The 20,525-nt window shown below is 41.0% G+C and overlaps 2 protein-coding genes across 3 annotated transcripts in view; one reads left to right on the forward strand and one right to left on the reverse strand.

Moving 5' to 3' along the window:
• The window catches only part of LOC143280919 (uncharacterized), a 56,126-nt gene that overhangs the window by 25,021 nt on the left and 10,580 nt on the right, over positions 1-20,525 (reverse strand). For both annotated transcript variants that reach the window (XM_076585699.1, XM_076585698.1), the window contains 2 exons: positions 19,361-19,716; positions 3,125-3,205 (listed from right to left, as the gene is read on the reverse strand). In XM_076585699.1, coding sequence (XP_076441814.1) covers positions 3,125-3,205; positions 19,361-19,693 — 414 coding nt within the window. In that variant the 5' untranslated portion in view covers positions 19,694-19,716. The remainder of the gene's footprint in view (positions 1-3,124; positions 3,206-19,360; positions 19,717-20,525) is intronic.
• LOC143280916 (uncharacterized) overlaps positions 19,946-20,525 on the forward strand; it is a 34,979-nt gene continuing 34,399 nt past the window's right edge. The window contains exon 1 of the mRNA XM_076585695.1: positions 19,946-20,324. Coding sequence (XP_076441810.1) covers positions 19,974-20,324 — 351 coding nt within the window. The 5' untranslated portion in view covers positions 19,946-19,973. The remainder of the gene's footprint in view (positions 20,325-20,525) is intronic.

Here is a 20,525-nt window from a genome sequence, read left to right on the forward strand (position 1 = left end):
CAAACACACACACACACACACACACACAGAGAGAGAGAGAGAGAGAGAGAGAGAGAGAGAGAGAGAGAGAGAGAGAGAGAGAGAGAGAGAGAGAGAGAGAGAGAGAGAGAGAGAGAAACAAAGACGCAAATAGAGACAGAATATTAACATTTCATTAAATTTTAAAGTAAAATGATCAGCTACTGGACAACAGAAAAAGAGCAAGAAATCAATCCTGGGAGACATGGTGCAGAACAGCTGAAAAAGAGCTGAAGGAAAATGGCTATACATGGGGAAAGCTATTGCGATCACAGCATATGATATTGATAGACAGATATACTGGTGAATAATATATAAAAAAAAATACCTCACAGACACATGAAGAGAATGCAGAAAAGAAAAAGAAGGATTTGATGCAAGCTTCTTCATATCATACCCCCCCACCCACCCCCACCCCCCAAACAAATGCTAAAAAATAATAATAATAAGATATAAAATAAACACACACACACACAAATCAAATCAAAAAAGACAAAAACCAAAGTTTTTTCTTTCTTTATAATACTATCAATTTCAGAAAAAATCTGCAGCACACATTCACTCACACACACACACACACACACACAGAGTATAAATCTAAGAAAGAATAAAAGAGAAATATGGAGATGGAAACAGAATGAAAGAGAGAGAGAGAAACATTTTTTCTTTATAAAGAGAGGAAGAGAGATGTTCATTTCACCCTCATTAATCATACACAGCAGATGAAAGGACATGATGGACTCATCATTTCCCCAGCTATAGTGACATCATACACGCACATGCTTGACAACAGTGGTAAGACACTCACAGATTTATGCAAATGTCTAGGGTTGCGGATGAATGTGTGCATTCATACATTCGTTCATGCTTATGTGTGTGTGCGTGGGTACGCGTGCGTGTGTGTCTTTCAGTACATGAGCACATACGCAAGCACAAACGCCCGTGTGTTTTCAGTGAGTGTGTGCAAAATATGTCATCTATGATAGGATGTATGTGCACACATGCATTTTGTAGCACTTGTTCTTATAAGCAAGAAGCCCTGCCAAATGCACTAACTTGACTAATATCACAAGACAGATCTTTGTCACTTTTTTGGTATGCTGCCAGTCCACATGTATGATCTGTGTGTGTGTTGGTGTGTGAGACTGAGAGAAGAGAGAGAGAGAGAGAGAGAGAGAGAGTTTGTGTGTGTGTGTGTGTGTGTGTGTGTGTGTGTGTGTGTGTCTGTGTGCGTGCATGCATGTGTATGTGATACCAAATGATTAATGTGTACAATCCTCTTTATCTTTTTCATGAGGGTGACAGGGAATGCAGGCTGGAAAGGACTGAGGCTGATGAACAACAGGTGTAACATGTAATATATAACAATACACAGATAATACAGAGCACCCCACCCCTTTAAAAAAAAGAAAAATTGTATTCAAACCTGACCTCACCTCCACACTGCCTGTAATATTACACTATCAGGACACTCTTATTCAATACTACATCACATGTTTATCATACATAATATTATGTTAAGGCGTTTGTGTGTGTGCATGCGTATGTGTGTGCATTATGTTGTGTTGTGTTGTGACTTAAGCTGTGGTGTGTGTGTGTGTGTGTGTGTGTTTCTATACATGTGTGTGTGTGCGTGTGTGTTTCTATACATATGTGTGTGTGTGTGTTTCTATACATGTGTGTGTGTGTGTGTGTGTGTGTGTGGTGTGTGTGTGTGTGTGTGTGTGTGTGTGTGTGTGTGTGTGTGTGTGTGTGTGTGTGTGTGTGTGTTCATGAATGTGTAGTCTTGTATGTGTCAACATACAATGCTCATGATTTATATTATTCCCTTCTTCCTTCCTTTTACAAGTCTAATCTTTTCTCTTACCTAATTTCAAGAACTGCATGAGGTCTGAAGAAGTTTAGAAATGAAAAAATTAAGTTTTGGATTCCACTCTAATTTTGAAATCATTAGTTTGGCATGGCATGTGTGTGTGGCGTGTGACTACATGTGTGTGTGTGTGCGCACACGCACAGTTGTGTTTATTTGTATGTGTGTGTGTGTGCATATATACTTGCATGCTTGTGCGTGTGCTCGTGAGTGTATGTGTTTGTGTGTGTGTGGTGGGGGGGGGGGGAGGGGGGGGGGGGGGGTTGGGGGCACAGATGTGACCCAAACAAACAAACAAACAAAAAAAAAGGAAACTCTTGGCTCAGACAGACAAAAGATGCCTGGTCATAAAGGCTTCCAGTTCCATTCACCAGCTCAGGTGAGGCAGTGCACACAAATCGTAGCACCGATCCCCACAATCCATGACCAACAATCTTATGTTTCCTGCATGCAGTATTTTGACACATCAACCTCGCTGACACCTTGTCATTCAAAACCAATGATATGACATTGTCTTATCATTACAATAGACCATATACAGTACACCTAAATGATTGTAGATGCAATGTAAAAGCGTGTGTGTGTGTGTGTGTGTGTGTGTGTGTGTGTGTGCACGCGCGCGTGCACGCACACAAGTTTGAGTTAGTGCTTGTTTGTGCCTCTGTATGTTTGTGTGTGTGTGTGTGTGTGTGTTGTGCATGAATAATGTATGTTTGAATGTGAGTGCATTCGTTTCACTGCATATGTGTGTGTGTGTGTGTATTCATCATTTTGCTTATAAAGTTATATGACACATGTACATGCACCAGTCTTTCTCTTGTCTTGGTGTTTATTTATTAAATCATGTTGTTGTTTTTTTAGCTCCCCAGAATTAAGGGAATAATAAAAAGCTGTTACACAGAAGTGAGAACACACACAATGACACACACACACACAAAACCTATCAAACAGGATGAAATCAGAGAGGGTGAGCGAAAGGAATCGTATGGTTTTTTATGTGTATTTTAATAATACAATCATAAATACATGTATGTGACTAATCATGAAAGATGTTTAAGACAGAGAGATGTATGTATTAAGCACTGAAAGAGAAACAGAGGGAACAATTTAAGCATGTGGAACAGGTAAACAAGGGAAGTGGGCATGCAGAAAGACAGACACCACACAATGACACAGGCAAACTGGTTCTGGACATGCAAGCCTATCGGCTTCAAACCATGTGCACAACCTACTCACCAAAGCATATTCTCTTCGCTCTTCATCTGTGTCTAAGTTCAGCACTTCTTCCAGCTCTAAGTTGCAGTCATGATCGTCATCCTGGAAGCACAAAACAATCCATCATCACTGATGACATCAACCCATTATCCTCTTCCACCTCATTCAGCCCACATCCCCCCACCCCCATTAAAAAAAAAAATTCCCCATTACAACTGCCATGTAATGATATATATATTCATTCACCTTCCTGTCATCCGATCTTTATCAGGGCTTCCCACACCCCACCCCCACTCTATTATGCTTGCATGCATATATGCACACACAATCTCATGGTTATAGCTCAACAATGTTTTACATTGTGGGATAGGGAGGTGCAGGGAAGGCGTGGGGGAAGACAGAGGAGGGTTAGAATCATTGGTTGTATTTAGAGTGAAGGCCTGCTAGCATGTGTGTGTGTGTGCGTGTGTGCATTGGCTTTTGAGGGACGAGAGGATTTTTCTGACTGCTGTCATCATGATGAAGGACAGGCTGTCCATCTCTTTTATGGAACCAGCCTGTCGTGTACCAAACAAAACGAAAGCACAGGAACAGCACAGCACAAAATAACATGGTGACACCAAAACCACCCTCCCTATTCTGTTATCCCTCAATCTTTCCCGTCCTGTCTTCTCTCTCACATACCCCCCACTCCACGCCCTTTCCACACACACATGCACCTCCCTCCATCTGTCCACGATAACGCCAATATGAAGGCCCATCGCGCACCATAACCTTTTAGAAATATAACGACAGGCTTGTACTGTCCGCTGTCAACACTGATGGGCGCGCATGTTCGTCAACTTTCCCCTCTTGTGTGTTTGTTTCATACATGTCCACCAACCAACCAACCTTCTTCCTATTCTGTAACGGTACGTACGTAACCGAAAAACTCGCACGAGTATGGCGCACCCCACAATCATGGCTCTGACGTGTGCTCAGACCAAGTGGCCAAGGTTATAATAATTTCCTGTACCAAGTGGCCTCTTTCCATACCATTATGACCGACTCCCGAGGTATGAGGGAGGGCGGAAACTAACTGGAAAGGACCATTTTCCTGTCGTTGCGTTTATCTAAGTGGACATCTAGACTTTTTTTTTAAAAGGTATAATGATAATGTTCTTTCCATCTGGAGAGAAAGAGAGAGAGAGTGGTGATTCCACTGGCCACTGACGCTGGCTGTCAAACAAAGGTCATGTATAAATAGGCCTTTTCAAATAGGTCGAATTGTGTACTTGGAACACTGTGTAAGTAAACTTCTGCCCATTTTCACAACCGACACGATGTTTTCACTATGGTATTGATTGAACTTTTCACTAACTTCGAAAACTAAGAGATTGGGCATGTGTGTATACACATTTAAACTGCGACTGCTCTTTATATCTGCTGTTTACTTAAGTTTTTCTGCATGTGAGATGGAGTGTACGGGTCGTTGCATTTAGGGTATATATTTTGTTGGTCTTCCAAATTGTGCTTTTATTAGAATGAATTAATGTGCTTTTGACTTTATGACTGTTCTAGTATGTATGTATGTATGTATATATTAATGTGCTTTTGACTTTATGACTGTTCTAGTATGTATGTATGTATGTATGTATATATATATATATATATATATATATATATATATATACTAGAACAGTCATAATATATATATATAGACACACATATCTATCTATCTATCTATCTATATATATACACACCTGTCTCTATTTCATTGTATGTGTTTAGCTGGATTTCTAAAGCGCTTTGAGCTTGCTTCACCTTGTGTCAAAGCACTACATAAAATATATCATTATCATTGCAGTTGTTGTTATTGTCATTTCTAAACGTCTGCAACAACATGAGCCATTTTTATCTTCCAGTACTTAATGAATAAAGAACATCTAAACCCTATGCTCAACAGCGATAGGGAAATGAAAGCGGAAAAAAAATCAAGAGTCTTAACGAACAAAATTCCGCGACAGAAAGCCAGCTGCGAAATTCGGGGGATCGATTGTTTGGCTTATCGCCCTCAAGGCATATGGCGAAAATGTCAAAGTGACCACGCTGGCAAAATGAGAAGGGGGTTGGGGGGGGTGGCGGCGGGGGGGGGGGGGGGGGGGGGGGGGGGGATTGGAAAAAAAAAAACCCAACAAAAACAAACAAACAACAACAACCAAAAAAAAAAAAAGAGAGAAAGAACGAAAGAAAAACATAGCGTCAGCAGAAAACATGGCGCAAAACACGAGGGCAACAGTTGTTTGGCTTATCGCCCGGTGGCATACGGTAAAAATGTCAAAGACTTGAGAGTCCAAGATGGGAGGGGTGGGAAGGGGGCGGGGGTGGGGGCGGAGGTAAAGGGAAGGGTGAAGGTGAGGAGGGGAGGTGGAGGTTGGTACTTGGCGAAAAAACAGATTGGTGGAGACGGAGAGAGAGGCGGCGGTGGAGGGTGTTTCCCATGCGGCAGTTTCTGAGGCGACGGGAATTTGTCGGGCTTGCTGCAAAAGATGCTGTTGCACATCCACCTTCCCCCAGCCTGCCACCCACCAGATCAGCTAGTGGAGAGCTCTAGGCCCTCCCTCTCCTTCCCATCCATCCCTACCCTTCCATCTCATACATGCTGCATTGCACACAGCTTAAAAACGTGTACAGTGACACTGGCTTTGTGGCAGCAGGTAAACAAGTAAACTGGTCCAGCCTTTCTGGGAATCAGTCACTTTTCGGTGTGAACACCACACACACACACACACACTATGAATAGAAAAAAAATAGAAACCAAAATACTCCCAGCATCAGAGTAAGCACCTCCCCTCCCCCTCCTGCTGTCTCTCTCTCATCAACACACACACACACACACACACAAAGAAATAAAGAAGAAACAACAACATTATTAAGTCCTGCCCACCAGGTTACCAATCTGAACGACACGAGGATGTTTAACTCCACGCAACTGGAACAACATTCATTTAGTTCGGTGCCAGATCCAGTTCTGAAGAAAAGAGAAGAGGGTGGGTGGGTGCGGTAGGGAATCAAAACAGTGTTGAAAGAGCGTGTTTTGGTAGTGGAAATATTGAAACCTTTTCTTCGGCCATCAATCGAATTGTATCTCTGCAGCTGTAGTAAAAACGATGGGACGGGGGAAAAAAAAAAAAGGGGGGGGCAACAAACAGTCCCAGTTGCGTGTAGCGGAAAGTCATCCACAGGCAGTGAAGAACCTTGACTGGTGACCAGAGTTCCAGACATGCAGACATGTAGCCTTGTTGCAATCTGGCTCAAAACAGAAGTTTACTTCAGAATTGATCCCAAGTTTCCTCCGAAATCCAACATGGCACGAGTTCCCCGATTTCCTCCACATCAAGGCAGTTTTCCCGTCTTGTGTTTGTGATCATCTTTTGTTTGACCTTCAGTACTGTGGAAACAGGGCATAGTTATTATTCTATCGATGATATCTGAAAGGGCAAGCCACTGACATAATAAAATGTCACTTAAAAAAAAAGAAAAAAGTTTAAAGTGTAATGTTGGAGTGGGGGTGGCGGTGTGGGGAGAAAGAGATAGGTTAATGATCAGGAAATCAGAATGGTTGAGATGTTGATGTGAGTGACTGGGGAGGATGTTGGGCGGAAGAAAGACAGTTCACGTAAGATAAAAGTACGTATTTGAGTCTTGTAAGTGCGGCGATCCAGTTATCTAAATCACCTGTGTGTGTGGATGGCTCACGACCTCCCATTCTTAAACAGGTATACATGTATTAGATAACACGTTGCTGTGTTTCATACTGCTGCACTGCCAGTGTGTACAGTTTTATTGCAGTAATATCAGCGACATGTGTGCTTGCAAGATAGCGACAGAGATCGTATATTAAAGCGTTGAAGGAGTACGTGCATGCTTGCGCTCATGTGTGGCCGGGGGAGTTCGGGGACAAGGGGGATAGGCATGCCATGTCATGACCACGTGATAGGACATATAAAAACACACACACACACCAAACAGCTCGTACTTTTTTTTTTCTCCAAAACTTGCCAACAACCTGCAGACACCATGATGCACCATCATCAAGGGCCCAGATCTTTCCTCAGGGCGTTTCCTATGTGTACATGTTATGCATCACGCCTGTTCTGTTAGACTAGAGTCAAACAGAGGTTGGAGAAACCTTGCAGTGGCGGGAGGGAAGGGGGGTGGGGTGAAGGTCATTCCAAAGGGCACACTGTCATGCCAAGACTGGCACGTTCCAGGGCTGTTACTGTTGATGTTGTTTGTTTTCTTACTATCACGCCGTTTCTTTTTAGCCAAAACCTTGTTTTGTGGCACTTCCATTGCAATGTCGCAACCCCAAATTATGGTCGATACCACATAAAATGTTCCAAACCTTTCATCACCATATGGGCGCATTAGCCGAGTGGTTAAAGCGTTGGACTTTCAATCTGAGGTTCCCGGGTTCGAATCTCGGTGACGGCGCCTGGTGGGTAAAGGGTTGAGATTTTTCCGATTTCCCAGGTCAAAATAAGTGCCTGAACCCCCTTCGTGTGTGTACGCAAGCAGAAGATCAAATGCGCACGTTAAAGATCCTGTAATCCATGTCAGCGTTCGGTGGGTTATGGAAACAAGAAAATACCCAGCATGTACACCCAGAAAGCGGAGTATGACTGCCTACATGGCGAGGTAAAAACGATCATATACTTAAAAGCCCACTCGCGTATATACGAATGAACGTGGGAGTTGCAGCCCACGAACGCAGAAGAAGTTTCATCTTCAATGTTATGCCTATGTCATCAGGACTGGTGGCACAAAGTCTGGATTCAGATTTTGCTCGTAGCGCCTTTGGGAACATACACTGACGCTTGATCTCTCTGAGGAGATGCCAAAATGATTCGTCGTCAACGTTACGCCTATGTTATCACCAGGACTGCTGGCACAGTCAGGATTCAGATTTAGATAGTAGCACCTTTGGGAACATACACTGACGCTTGCCCTTTCTGAGGAAATATCTATAATAATAACAACATGAATATGTTACAAAAATTATTCTCTCATTCAGACATTGATACCACATCATGCAAACAACACCTTAATCTTCCGGCCTTAGCTACTTCAATTAGTTCAAATCATCTGTCGCACACCTCTTGATTTTGGCAAAGATCGTTCAGGATGGACGGACAGAGAGACAGAGATAAACGCTCACAAATGTGACATAAACCTTTTCTACTTCGATCCGTAAGTTTTTCTTTCTTTCTTTGTTCTCAAAAGAAACAGGATTCAGTATTTATCCGTATCTTTAATCAACACGCAATTAAAGACGAACATACAAAAGCGTTAAAAAAACAAAATCCCAAACTACAAGAAACATAATAATGATGTTGTGGGTAAGTGCTATGTGTGTGCTTCCACCCCAACTACCCCTGACCCCACACACTCCCGAAAATGACGACAGGTGGCAAACAGATGACGCGAACATAACACGGAGATCAGCTGGGTCATGCAGCCCGTCCTACCTTTTACACGTAAACCACGACAAACTAACATCGCTGTTTTCTTCCTGGCCGCTGTTATGTATAACGGGCCACGCCTGTTTGTACTGGGTACTCACGGTCAGGACTTTGCGGTTTGCGGGGATAGGGAGGTGGGGAGAGGACGGGGGTGGGGTGTTGGGGGGTGAACCAAGGTCACTCAAATAAAGTCAGAAAGTTTCTGAGACGACGTTCTGCGATTAGGCAGAACTTAGTCACATACCCGCTCATCCCCTGGCATCAAAACCAGCTTGTTGGGCAACATCATTTACAAATGACATAATCTCATAAATGCTGCCAGGAAAGCTTTCATATCCTGTCCTAAAAAATTATATCAATACACGTAGACAGCAAAGATTAATGGTGAAACTGGGAGGAAACTTTTTTCTCTCCTTTTCTCTCCTTAAATAGGCATATCCTTTATGAACCCGTCGTCAAAGCAAATCAAAGTAAGCAACTGATAGATGCAGAGCGAGAAAGAGAGTATGAGAGAGAGAAGACTATAATCTACTACAAAATATACTCGTGCGTAGTAAACATGTGTATTTCAGTCACATCGTTTAACTCCCATGTTGGCGCGGAATCCGACACGCGGCCACATACAAGTGGTCATAATTCAGTACGACCTATCTTGATACCCGGGGCATGGACACTGGCTCTGCCTAAATAACCCTGCCTCCAAGTAGCACAGGATTCTGGTTACTACTATGTGCCCCCGACTCGCGTTGGCAAGTGATGATGTATGACTGCGAACGTCAAGCTGTGAAGTTAAAATCTACGCCAGTTTCATCCATTTTCCTTCTCATCCCCCAACACCCCAGTAGAGTTCTCCCCGATTGGCCATGTGAAAAAAAAAAGGAGAACAAAAGAACAAAAGAAAAAGAAAGAGCAAGCACGCACAAGCGCACATTCAACACATACACATTTCATTTGTGCACACGTACATGCACGCCACCACCAGATAAACAAAAACAACACTAAAAGCTGTCGCCCCAAAATAACATGATTGAGTCCAACTCCATGGGTGTTCAGTTATGAGAGAGAGAGAGAGAGAGAGAGAGGAAAGAGAGAGATAGGAGAAATGAAAGAGAAACAGAGAAAGTACGGAAAGGACTGTAGTATACTAATAAGGAAGGGAAAATTAAATCAAAAATACACTTTTAGAAACCTCATTTCCACGGGATATGTTTATTTCATTTTTCTTCGTGGAGGAGGTGGGGGCGGGCGAGAGGGGGGTACATGGCCAGAGGGCCGTTGATGGTGTTCATGGTGCGCGCGTGTGTGCAGCGCATTCGTTTATATCTCTGTGTGTGTGTGTGTGTGTGTGTGTGTGTGTGTTTCTTCTTTCTTCTTCTTTTTTCAATTACACGTAACTGTAAGCGGGAGTGTGTCGGGTTTCAAGAGTGCGTGTGTGTGTGCGTGCGTGCATGCATGCGCGCGCGCGTGTGTAAACGCACGCGTGTGAGCGTATGTGCGTGTGCTATAGGAGGGTCAATTTGCAGCCAGGAAAGAGGTCTGTAGCAATGAAGGTTTGAGCTCATATTCCTCGCGTTCAGTCGCCCACGGCCACAGATTGTCATCTATTCCTCTTGACCTCGAAACCAAGAGGGGTCATGGATCTGCTTTTCCTGGAGTGGATACACGAAGCTGATTCTCTGTTTTCCCGACAATCAGTAACTTTAATCCTTGTTTATTTGTCTGTTTTGGAGATCGGGGGATGTGAGGATGTTCTCTGCCGCTGTTGCTATCGCTGTCAGTTATTGCTCCTTCACTGTGACGAAGTGATCACGGGCTGTGTGCTGACACGGTCACATGAACTTTCGCTCTGTGAAAATCACCACTTTGGTCGAAGCCGGATGTGGTCATGTTTTTTTTCTTCTTCCATTTTCTTCTCGCTCGCGCGTGTGTGTAGAAAGGGTGGCGGGAGAAAAAGTCAGTCGTGACCAACCTGTATCAAGTCAACGCTTCTATAATCCGTTGGCAATAACTCAACTATCGAAAGAAGAGACGGCTTTAACTGATCAAGAGAACAGTATTTTTTATGCTCTCAATAACAACCACACACACACAAACACGCACGAACACGACTTTTAAAAACTTCCTTCAAAATTAAAATCAGTGCAAAAAAAAAAAAAAAAAAAAAAAAAAAAAAAGCGAAACAGAAAGCAATAACCTGACGAAATTTGGCAATCACACCACTGTGATTCAACATTCCCTCCATTTTTTTTAATTTTTTTTTTTTAATTTCTGCTGACCACTTCTGGGATATGGAGGATTACAAATAAATGAACAAAATAAACATTTGAAACAACTGGTGGCAACATGGTAATGGTTGCACTTTAAAGCTTGCAATACAAGTCCCATTCCTGTGTTCCCACTCCCAATGCCGTAAGTTTTTGGTGATAAAAGCAGATTACCTGGGACACCCCTCTCCACTGTAACTGTGCCCCAGACACTCAAGACCTCCTCAGACACAAAGGGACCCTCGATATGTGTGATTCTCACAGTGAGATTGTGTTGGTTGGGTTTGCCACTCTGTGTACTGCTGAAAACCTGTACTTGAGAACAGCACAACATATGCGCTTTTATACAATGTGTCTTGTGTTGAACTGCTGATGTTTCTTTCCTGGCTAACTAGTTACACAGCAGAGGCAATAAAGCTGCTGACCAATGGGCCAACAATGCCTAAAAATATAATTACATTTTCTAAAGTCTCAATAAATACTGCATTTTTGTAAAGATCTCAGAGCCAAAGTCAATTCTGATCTTACAAACCTGAGGCAAGAGCAATGAAACTAATTCCAAATCAGAATCACCCAATTTTAAACGAATACTTTCTCACTTGTCTTTGGGAATTAAAACAAAACTAAAACAAAAAACACACAAAAAAGTGGATATTCTTTTGTTGCTATAAACTAGCTGCAAAAGGGTCATGCTTTTTATACCTAATCGCCACACCCGAAACATGATAATCATGAATAAGCTCCATTGTAAGCTGATATGACTGAAGACCTGATACTTCACAACAGACAAGTTAACTGAAGTTTTCTTTTCTATACGGACGCCTACATTTTCTTCTTCTTTTTTTTAATTTTATATATTATAATAATAATCAATTGTACTTATATGGCGCAAACTCCCCAAAGATGGGCTCTAAGTGCCTCACATGAAATAGTACACACACACACACACACACGCACACACACACACACACATATATCAGTGCATTGTACAACACAAGAGCACATGAAGACATAGCAGTGTAAAACAAGATCAGTACCCACCAATGTAACTGCAGACATATAAATAATTGCAGGAAAAAGGCACACAACACACACACACATGTGCGCACTCAAACAACAACCCACAGGAACACCACAGGTATATTACAATGGTGGGGGGGATTCAACAACAAGGACTTTTATTTATTTTAATAAGAGTTTCCTTTGTTTTTTCAATAAATTTGTTGACCTTGAATTAGAATCATCTGCTTTTGGAGTTCCCTATACAGCTGAACTACACATATCAAATGAAATTAACACTATATTAAAAGATATATCAACTATCAACATTAAGCTATCAATGTGAAATGAATCTAACTGGGATGTAAACAACCAACATGAAATTAATCTAACCAGGCTAAACAACCAACATGAACATGAAATGAATGCAACACTGTGTAAACAAGGTTATAACTATAAGTATAAACAACCAACATGAAATGAACCTGATAGGGTTATAAACAACCACAACCAACATGAAATGAACCGAACTGGGCTATATAAACCATTATAAAATGAACCTAGCTGGACTATAACTAGTATATGTAATATATAACAAACAACAAATTAAACTTACTGGGCTAGTATATGAACAACCAACATGAAATGAACCTAACAGGTAGATAAACAACCAAAATATTTTGCATGGAAGTCACATGTGCACTTGATGGCAGTATCAACACCATACCTGTGTATGTGTCAGCATAACCCTGGAGGGGAAAAAGATCAGTCCATTCTTGTGAATGTAATTTGCTTCAACTCTTTCACCAGTGATATTATCTTGGTCACTCATCAACAAACTGAAAACAGTGCATACACACACACACACACACACAAAATATGAAAGATTCTGTTGACTGCCATACTGTCCTTTTTTCTTTCTTTTTTTTAACATCAAAATAGCTGTCCCTGTTATTCCCCTCATGCTCACTTTCAATAAAAAAAAAAAACAACAAAAAACTCTTTACAAACCTCTCTCTGTCTGGAGTCGAAGGCTTTTTTTCATTTAAAATGCTTCAATCTTCTCCCTCTTTTCCTCTTTGAATGCTGCCTTGCCATGGCTATGCGCCTTGCACAAATTCCATGAAACTGTCAAGGAAAATTTGTGTCAGTGAGCATGCACTTTGTGTGTGTGTGTGTGTGTGTGTGTGTGTGTGTGTGTGTGTGTGTGTGTGTGTGTGTGTGAGTGAGTGTGTGTGTGTGTGTGCATGTGTGTGTGCGTGTGTGTGTTTTCTTTTGCTATGAAATGCTTTTCAGGAAACATACAGGCGGCAAAGGCACTGCACCTATTCGGATTTGAATGGCTTTTACAGTAGGTGCTTCTGCATAACAAGAGAAAAAGCAATGTGCCTTCTGCTCCCAGCCCCACCCCTACCTCCAATCTCCTTTCCACCATGTGATATAATTTCCCCCTCTATGTCCTCTTTTTAATAATTGCCATTCACTGAAGCCTTTGAACATTTTCACAGGGATTGTATAAAGACTGTCAGTAGCAAGCCTGAACTTTGTTTTCAAACACTTATAAGGAGCTTACTGTTCTGCACACCTCAAGTTCGATTTGTCTTCACTCTTTCTGTCTTTGTATTGCTTTTTGCTACATTTTACAAGAGACAGATTATGAAAGCCGTTATTATTAATGCAAATACATAAAAAAGATTTTCGCCCTTTTCCTCATAAAAGATATCAGGTATCTTAAATACAAGATGGGAAAAAGACATACCTAAAATGGAACGACATTGAAAAACTTCACAGTAAACATTTATGTATACTACATCACTACTAATACTAGTACTAGGCAGCATGTCAATGTATTCCTAGGACTGTCTGTAACCATTAAAGAGAGGGAACATTAACTAAAGCATTACATATTGATCAGTTTCCTTCATATTCTGTCTTTGCTGCTTCTTTTTCTTAGGTTTTAATGCATGTAAAACTTTTCCAGGGGTGTGGATATCAACAGCAAAAGCACCAACACTAAAATAACAATGCACCCCACTGTTTTCAAGTTAACATGAAAACACATATTCCGTCTGGCACTTATTTCTTTTGAACAGATTATTTTCATTTGAACAGATTATAAGTAATAATATAACAGAACTGTTTATTCTTAATTTCCCATTCAAAAGGCCAGTGCCATACTATTTTGAAAGGAAACAGTTTCTTCAACATGCCCCCACGCCCCCTCCCCCCCATACCACCTCCCCCATTTATGTGCTTGTCAATGAAGCCAAAGACATGAACTGGCCGTTCCTGATAAAGTAATGAAAATGAATGAAAAATATAATTCAACTTCAAAATTCAACAATATTCATGACGGGCTGTGACGAGGCGCCCACATGTGTTTGTCATTTGCTCCGCGTTTGTGTACTGCTTACTTGTGAATACAGTATTGTGTTGGTTGATATTTATGGGATAAATGAACAAGCAAGCCGCTTACGACGGAAGTTCGTTCACCACTGTGCCCGCACAGAGCCGCCAGATGCGCCAAAGATGGGACTGGGACTGGGAAGGACAACAAAACAAACCCGCCTCTCTCCCTTTTTCACCACAGGCACACAGTACATGTGAATGTTAGCGGCGATTCTTACCACGGGAAGTACTAATTACCATCAATCAGGATCAAAGTGAAGGCGGGTGGGGAGGTGAAATGAATAAGATCGTGAGAGCGAGAGCTTCGCTTCTTCGGCTTCTCCAGGGAACTTGTTAACACCCGATGCAATGAGAGCTCTACAAGTATGGCTGACCTAGTTGACTACTTGCCGCCTGGACATAGACACAATACTAGTTGCTTCCGGTGTTTATGCCCCGGAGAAGTTGATCGATGCGGACATCTGGGATTAACGCTCGTATTACGGCTGAACAGCCTACGTTTGGAACGCAGTGGTGTAAATTGCTGGAGTCTTATCTTCGTCCAGAAACCAAGCAACTCATAGTAATGGCGTGCTGATTCCCAGAATTATAAGCTTAAACAAGTTAAAGTACCACTGTTTCTTCGATTACGAAAGAAATATTCACCCAAAATAACAAACATCAGTGACTGGGTTTCTCTTATTTTGCCCTCACCCCCCTCTTTCTGTCTCTGAAACTGGCATCACAGAAATGGAAGAGCGCGACTCGCATTTCCTTGATGCAACTTTAATTTAAAACCCCTTTTCATACAAATACACGCGCGCGCGCGCGCGCTCACGCTGAAGCTGGAAGATCGAACGAATAATTTTCTGGACCCCAGCTTAAAACGGTCACTCACAATCGGGAGTCATCATGCCCCTCATCTTCTCACTTCTGGTAGATATCAACAGGCTCTTTATTTTTCCCCCTTGGGCAAGGGAAGGAACATCTTGAACCGATTCCTTTCCAGTCACCTCGATGACACAGTTTGATAGCGCCACTGAAAACACCGGGCCTGCGCTACCCACTTCGATAGCGATCACCCACGAAAATAGCGACTAGCGAACTCCTATCATGATGCTCGCCAAGAATATTACAATTTACATGCGGGTGTTAAACACACGATGGGGGTAGTTTGCTACTGAAATAATTTCATAAATTGTGCCGTCTTTCGGTTCACCGCCAGCCATCTCCGTTCTACTTTACCAAAAATGAGTCGGGTGTGGTTTGCTGACTAACCCACCCGCCCCCCCTCTCTCTTCCCTCACCCCCCCCCCCCCCCAGCCCCCCCCCCTAAGCCCCCCACCCCCCCCCCCCCCCCCCCACGTCTTATTTTAGTGCTGTATTACAGTGAGTGCGTTACAAAAACATGCACAAAGGCACTCAAGTTCTCTTTTCTCCCTTCCTTGTACTTAAAATATCTCGATTATATGGCACAGGTGACCCACCTCTGTTCTTTCTTTATGAAGCAGTACTGAACTTTATAAAGTCTCTTTCTCTCTCTCTTCTTAATAACAAAGACAGACTCTGAGACAGAGGGTAGACAGACTAAAGAGACAGAGAAAGGTTCAGAGAATGTAGACTGATTCAGCGAATATAATTTCGCAGAAAACTGTTTTATCCACAAGTTTTGCAAAGTTATGGCTTTTCTATTTTACCTTTGTTAATTATTTTCACAAAGTGAATAGCTGGAAAGGTTTTATCAACTGTATCATTTACTGTTGGCATCCTGCAAAGTCTGGTTCCCTGACTTTGCAGAGTAAATGCCAACATTAGTGTTTACATTGATCACAAACACATGCTGTGAGTGTGTCTTTTCTCTTAATTTCATTGTTTGGTTTTTCACACAACAAGCATTTAAACACTCCCTTTGTATTCACTAGTTTCAGTCTACAATTTCATCTAACATTCTAATTGTGTTGCCGCAAAATTTGGCCAAACAGATCAAACCAACAGGCCTAGTTTGCATGGGTTTGACATGGTATACTGTAACAGAATATGACACCAAACAATCATTAACACACTTCCATTTTTTTCAGTTTATAAAATTTTCATCTTATACTTACAGTTACACATAACAGAATGCGTAACTGTAAGGAACAAAAAATTACAAACAGGAGGAAAAAAAAACAACAACTAAACTCTGTCCCATCCCCCCATTCTGGAAGTGGTCTGTATACATACATGCCCACACATAAATAAAAGAGGAAATTGGTGGAAAAGGATTTAAGTAAAGGTTTTAAAGCAAACAACAGAAATAAAAGACATAATGAGGGCAAAGAGCAAAAAAAATATAATATCATACAATAAAAATGACTGTTGACATGTATTGATGTAATTCCCCCAAACAACATTTACAATAATAATCTCCACAAGGCCTAAAAATACCCCCACCATAATTCATTAAAATAATAATGTCTACAAATGCACTAGCACAAACAATGTCTGTCCTTCCACAACAGTCCCTGACACTCGCACAAAAGCAGGTTTAATTACAGTCATATTGATTGTGTCCATCAATAAAACATAACCAGGCTGTGTCGCTCTCCAGCAAGACTACTATGCACCTGCGCAGTCGCCAATCACACTAAACAATGCATTATTCAATGCAACAACAAGGGCATCCTGCCTGCTGGTGCTTCCAACACCAGAATTTGTGTTTTCTTTTAAATGCAGAGGGAGGGTGAATGGCAACAAAGACAATAGGATGACAGGCTGGTTGGTTGACCAACATTAGCTCAATGGTTGATTTGCTGGATAGTTGGTGGTTGTATATATTCATACATATATAAAAAAAAGAAGAGAAAAAAATGAATTCCAAACAAAATATAAAATGCACAAATAAAAGAAAATAAGTCTAACACAGAGGCGTGGGCAGTAACTAGTATTAATTTATATCGCAACAGCTGCGAAGGAGGAGTAAAATTGCTTAAGTTTGGTTATTTAACTCCACATCACTTGGCCAACCAATCATATTAATAAACCAATTAAAAAAAAATATATATATATATATAGACTGTCTGAGAGTACTTTTCTGAGAATCTCACTCTTACCCACACTGAGACAAAGCCAACAATATATTATACACAAACTCAAATCCTTATTCAGTACTCCTGCTGATGGTTCAGTTTCCAACTTATGTATATTTATCATATATATACAAGCATCACTACATACACACGCACACACACACACTGCTCTAATGCTTTGCTTTTTTGTGCGCTTTTTTTTCTTTTTTTGCAATATGAACTCAGTATTTTGTGACAGTGTCTTTTTTTGTCTTTTTTTTTTCCCATGCCATGGGCACAATGGATGTTTGTGAACTGGTCAATGACTGCAGCAGCTTGGGAAGATAGCAGTTGCAAAATGAATTTGAACACTGATCAAACGTTCAAGAGATCAGTCAAGACTTCTTTCCATGTTTAATGCCTGTTGTTGCTTTTCTTATGCCATACGTATGCTTCATCATGTAGTTTAATTGCTGAATTCAATGATCATTTGAAAAAATAAATAAATAAAGGTCAAGAACTTTACATAATACTACTAGGAAATAGCAATCAACTATGCTGCCTGTCCTGGAATAATTTACTAAATACACTACAGTAAACAGTTCCTGAATTAAGGGAAAAAAATCATATTATGATCTACTCATGCTTGTACTCAAATAGTGAGCAAGGTGCTTTGTACAAAATTACCATTCCTAATAAAAATGTATTTTAAAAATGTAGAATATGTTTGCCTTGCTTATCAAGCACAGTGGTAGATCACACAAAAAAGTATCAAAGATAAGCAAAGTGACCCTTATCCAATGAAGTAATTTCACTTAGAGTATGTCAGTATCTTATCTTCGCTGACATAATAAATTTCTATTCATCCAAAATTTTCAGAGACAGTGCACCAAACACACAGCCTTTAAATAAATCATGGGTATCAAGCAAAGGAAAACACCAGCCTCCTTCAACAAAGGCCCAGTACCAGCAATGAGCGACTCAACAGAAGGTGACATGACATGGTACAGAGATTATCTCCGGGGGCGACAATATGCAGCCTATAACTGGAACACCTGGACATGGCATCTACAGAACATCCATCATCATCCAGGACATCAGTGGAGCTAATACAACGACAAGAGACACCCAGACTTTGACTAGAACCATTGGCCTTATTCAAGACTTCACGTTTTACTAACCCACTCACCTAATGGTGATTAATGTGGCGATAGCCTTGAGATGGCCTTAGTGGTCGTCGAGGCTCTAAACACCATAATTTCATTTCATTTCACCTAACGGTGACTTTGAGCATTCTGTTGTACCACTGGTTGTTCTGTTACCAGTGAATAGTGTTTAGCTCTGAACACTAACACTAGCCATACGCATATGATAATTATTGGTTTTTGTTGTTTTTTCCCCTCTTCTTTTCCATATTACTTAGTTGTTTTTTAAGTTCCTGACTTCTCTCCCCCCCCCCCTTTTTTTTTCTATTAAAAAAAATTAATCATCTTATATCACCAATAAGCAATAGTGAAAAGACGCTAAACTAAAGAACACACATACACACATGTACTGCAGTAAGATTTTTATTATATCTTTTAGAAAAATAAAAACTCATTAAATGGTAAAATTTAAACCCGATTTATGTAATACGAAATCAAACATTTTGTTTATGTATATAATCTTTTTTTTTCACGTCCGAAAGTTTCCGTGCCTGGGTGACAAGATTATTGTGTAGTTCCGGATCAGGGCTAACCCCTTGTTCTGATGGCAATCTCGGTTTGTATGCCAGGGAAACGAACAAGTTCGTTCTTTGTTCTCAGAGAAATTGTTTTAATATTCAGAGACAGCATTAGACATGTTTATGTATGCTCGTGCCAGAGGTGGGACACAATCTGAAACAGGCCTGCTGCACCAGAAACTCGCAGGCGCATTCCCCACACACGCTGATAAGGCATAAGCAGACGATCATTCATTTACATTGAACTTTCTGTCACAAAAACAAATCCGCTCGTCCTAAGAATGCTTAATACTTGAAAATAATATAAATTCAATTCATGCTATGAGACTTACCTCTGTGCAGTATAATCGCCCCAACTCTTCAAAAACCCACATTTCCACGGCAAGTCTTTTCTTTATCAACAGCATTTGGTGCGCTCCATACTTTGCCGTCAGGTACTTCTCCCGCTTTTCGGCGTGGTTTGTCTTATCCTTCGGATCAAAATTCACTGATACTCCTTTTGGAGAAGATTTTCCCGAAGAACTGATACCGTGGGCAGTCCGTGCTGGCTTAGATGGGTACGTTTCCATCTGTTTTGTTGACGTGTAGCTTGTCTCACTGTTCCCAGTTGTGTACGATGTCGCCATAACTTCGTAAAAGCCAACGGTCTTTCGGAACGGATTCATTGTGTCCCTTCGGGTCGTGACCTCTGCAAATATAAATTAATACGTTTATACCTGTTTTATAATAAGATATACTGCAAAGAAAATATTCACAAGATATGATCGTTATATTCAATGCCTCATCTTTATTTGTATACCATTTTATTACGATTATATATCAATTTTAATGAAGTACTATATTTTCATAGCGCCTGCTGACAACTGAAACATAACCCTGTTCGTTCAATGCGCATGCGTTCCGGAAGCACCCGCCATGGATCGTCGTCAAAATCCGTCTGCTTCAATGCTCAATATGCGGTTGTTGCTACCAATTATTTTTGTTTTCGTTCCTTCGTTTGCATCCCGGGAATACATGCCATTACAAAATCTTCCAGAAAATGAGAAATCTATTCTGATTGAACTTGTGAAGCGCCTGGAAAAGGATAATGACTATGAACGCGGGTGGAGAGACCAAGCTCAACCATCGAGTCAATGCGCAGTGTCAACAGACATGAGTTCTATCATCAAAAGAATCGACTCAGAGAACAACGGAGCAAAATTTCTCACATTGCATGAAGATATTGAAACCAATGATGCATGTTCTGATCAGTGTTGTAAGAATAAGTCATGTGACCTGGCGGTATATGAGAACAAGGTAATGTATGGCAGTACTGTGTGTTGTGGTATTATTTTGAGCTGTTTATAAAGACATGTTTAAATGTTAAAAATGACATTAAAAAAATTGAAAAAAAACCCCGATCATCCCCAGTTTCTTTTTACTATTATTGAAACTGTAAATAAAACATATCCCCATCGCCATTTTGATTTGGAGAAAACCAAAGTTTTTAGCGGTATC

The sequence above is a fragment of the Babylonia areolata genome, chromosome 4, assembly GCF_041734735.1.
Source record: "Babylonia areolata isolate BAREFJ2019XMU chromosome 4, ASM4173473v1, whole genome shotgun sequence".
NCBI classification, from domain to species: domain Eukaryota; kingdom Metazoa; phylum Mollusca; class Gastropoda; order Neogastropoda; family Buccinidae; genus Babylonia; species Babylonia areolata.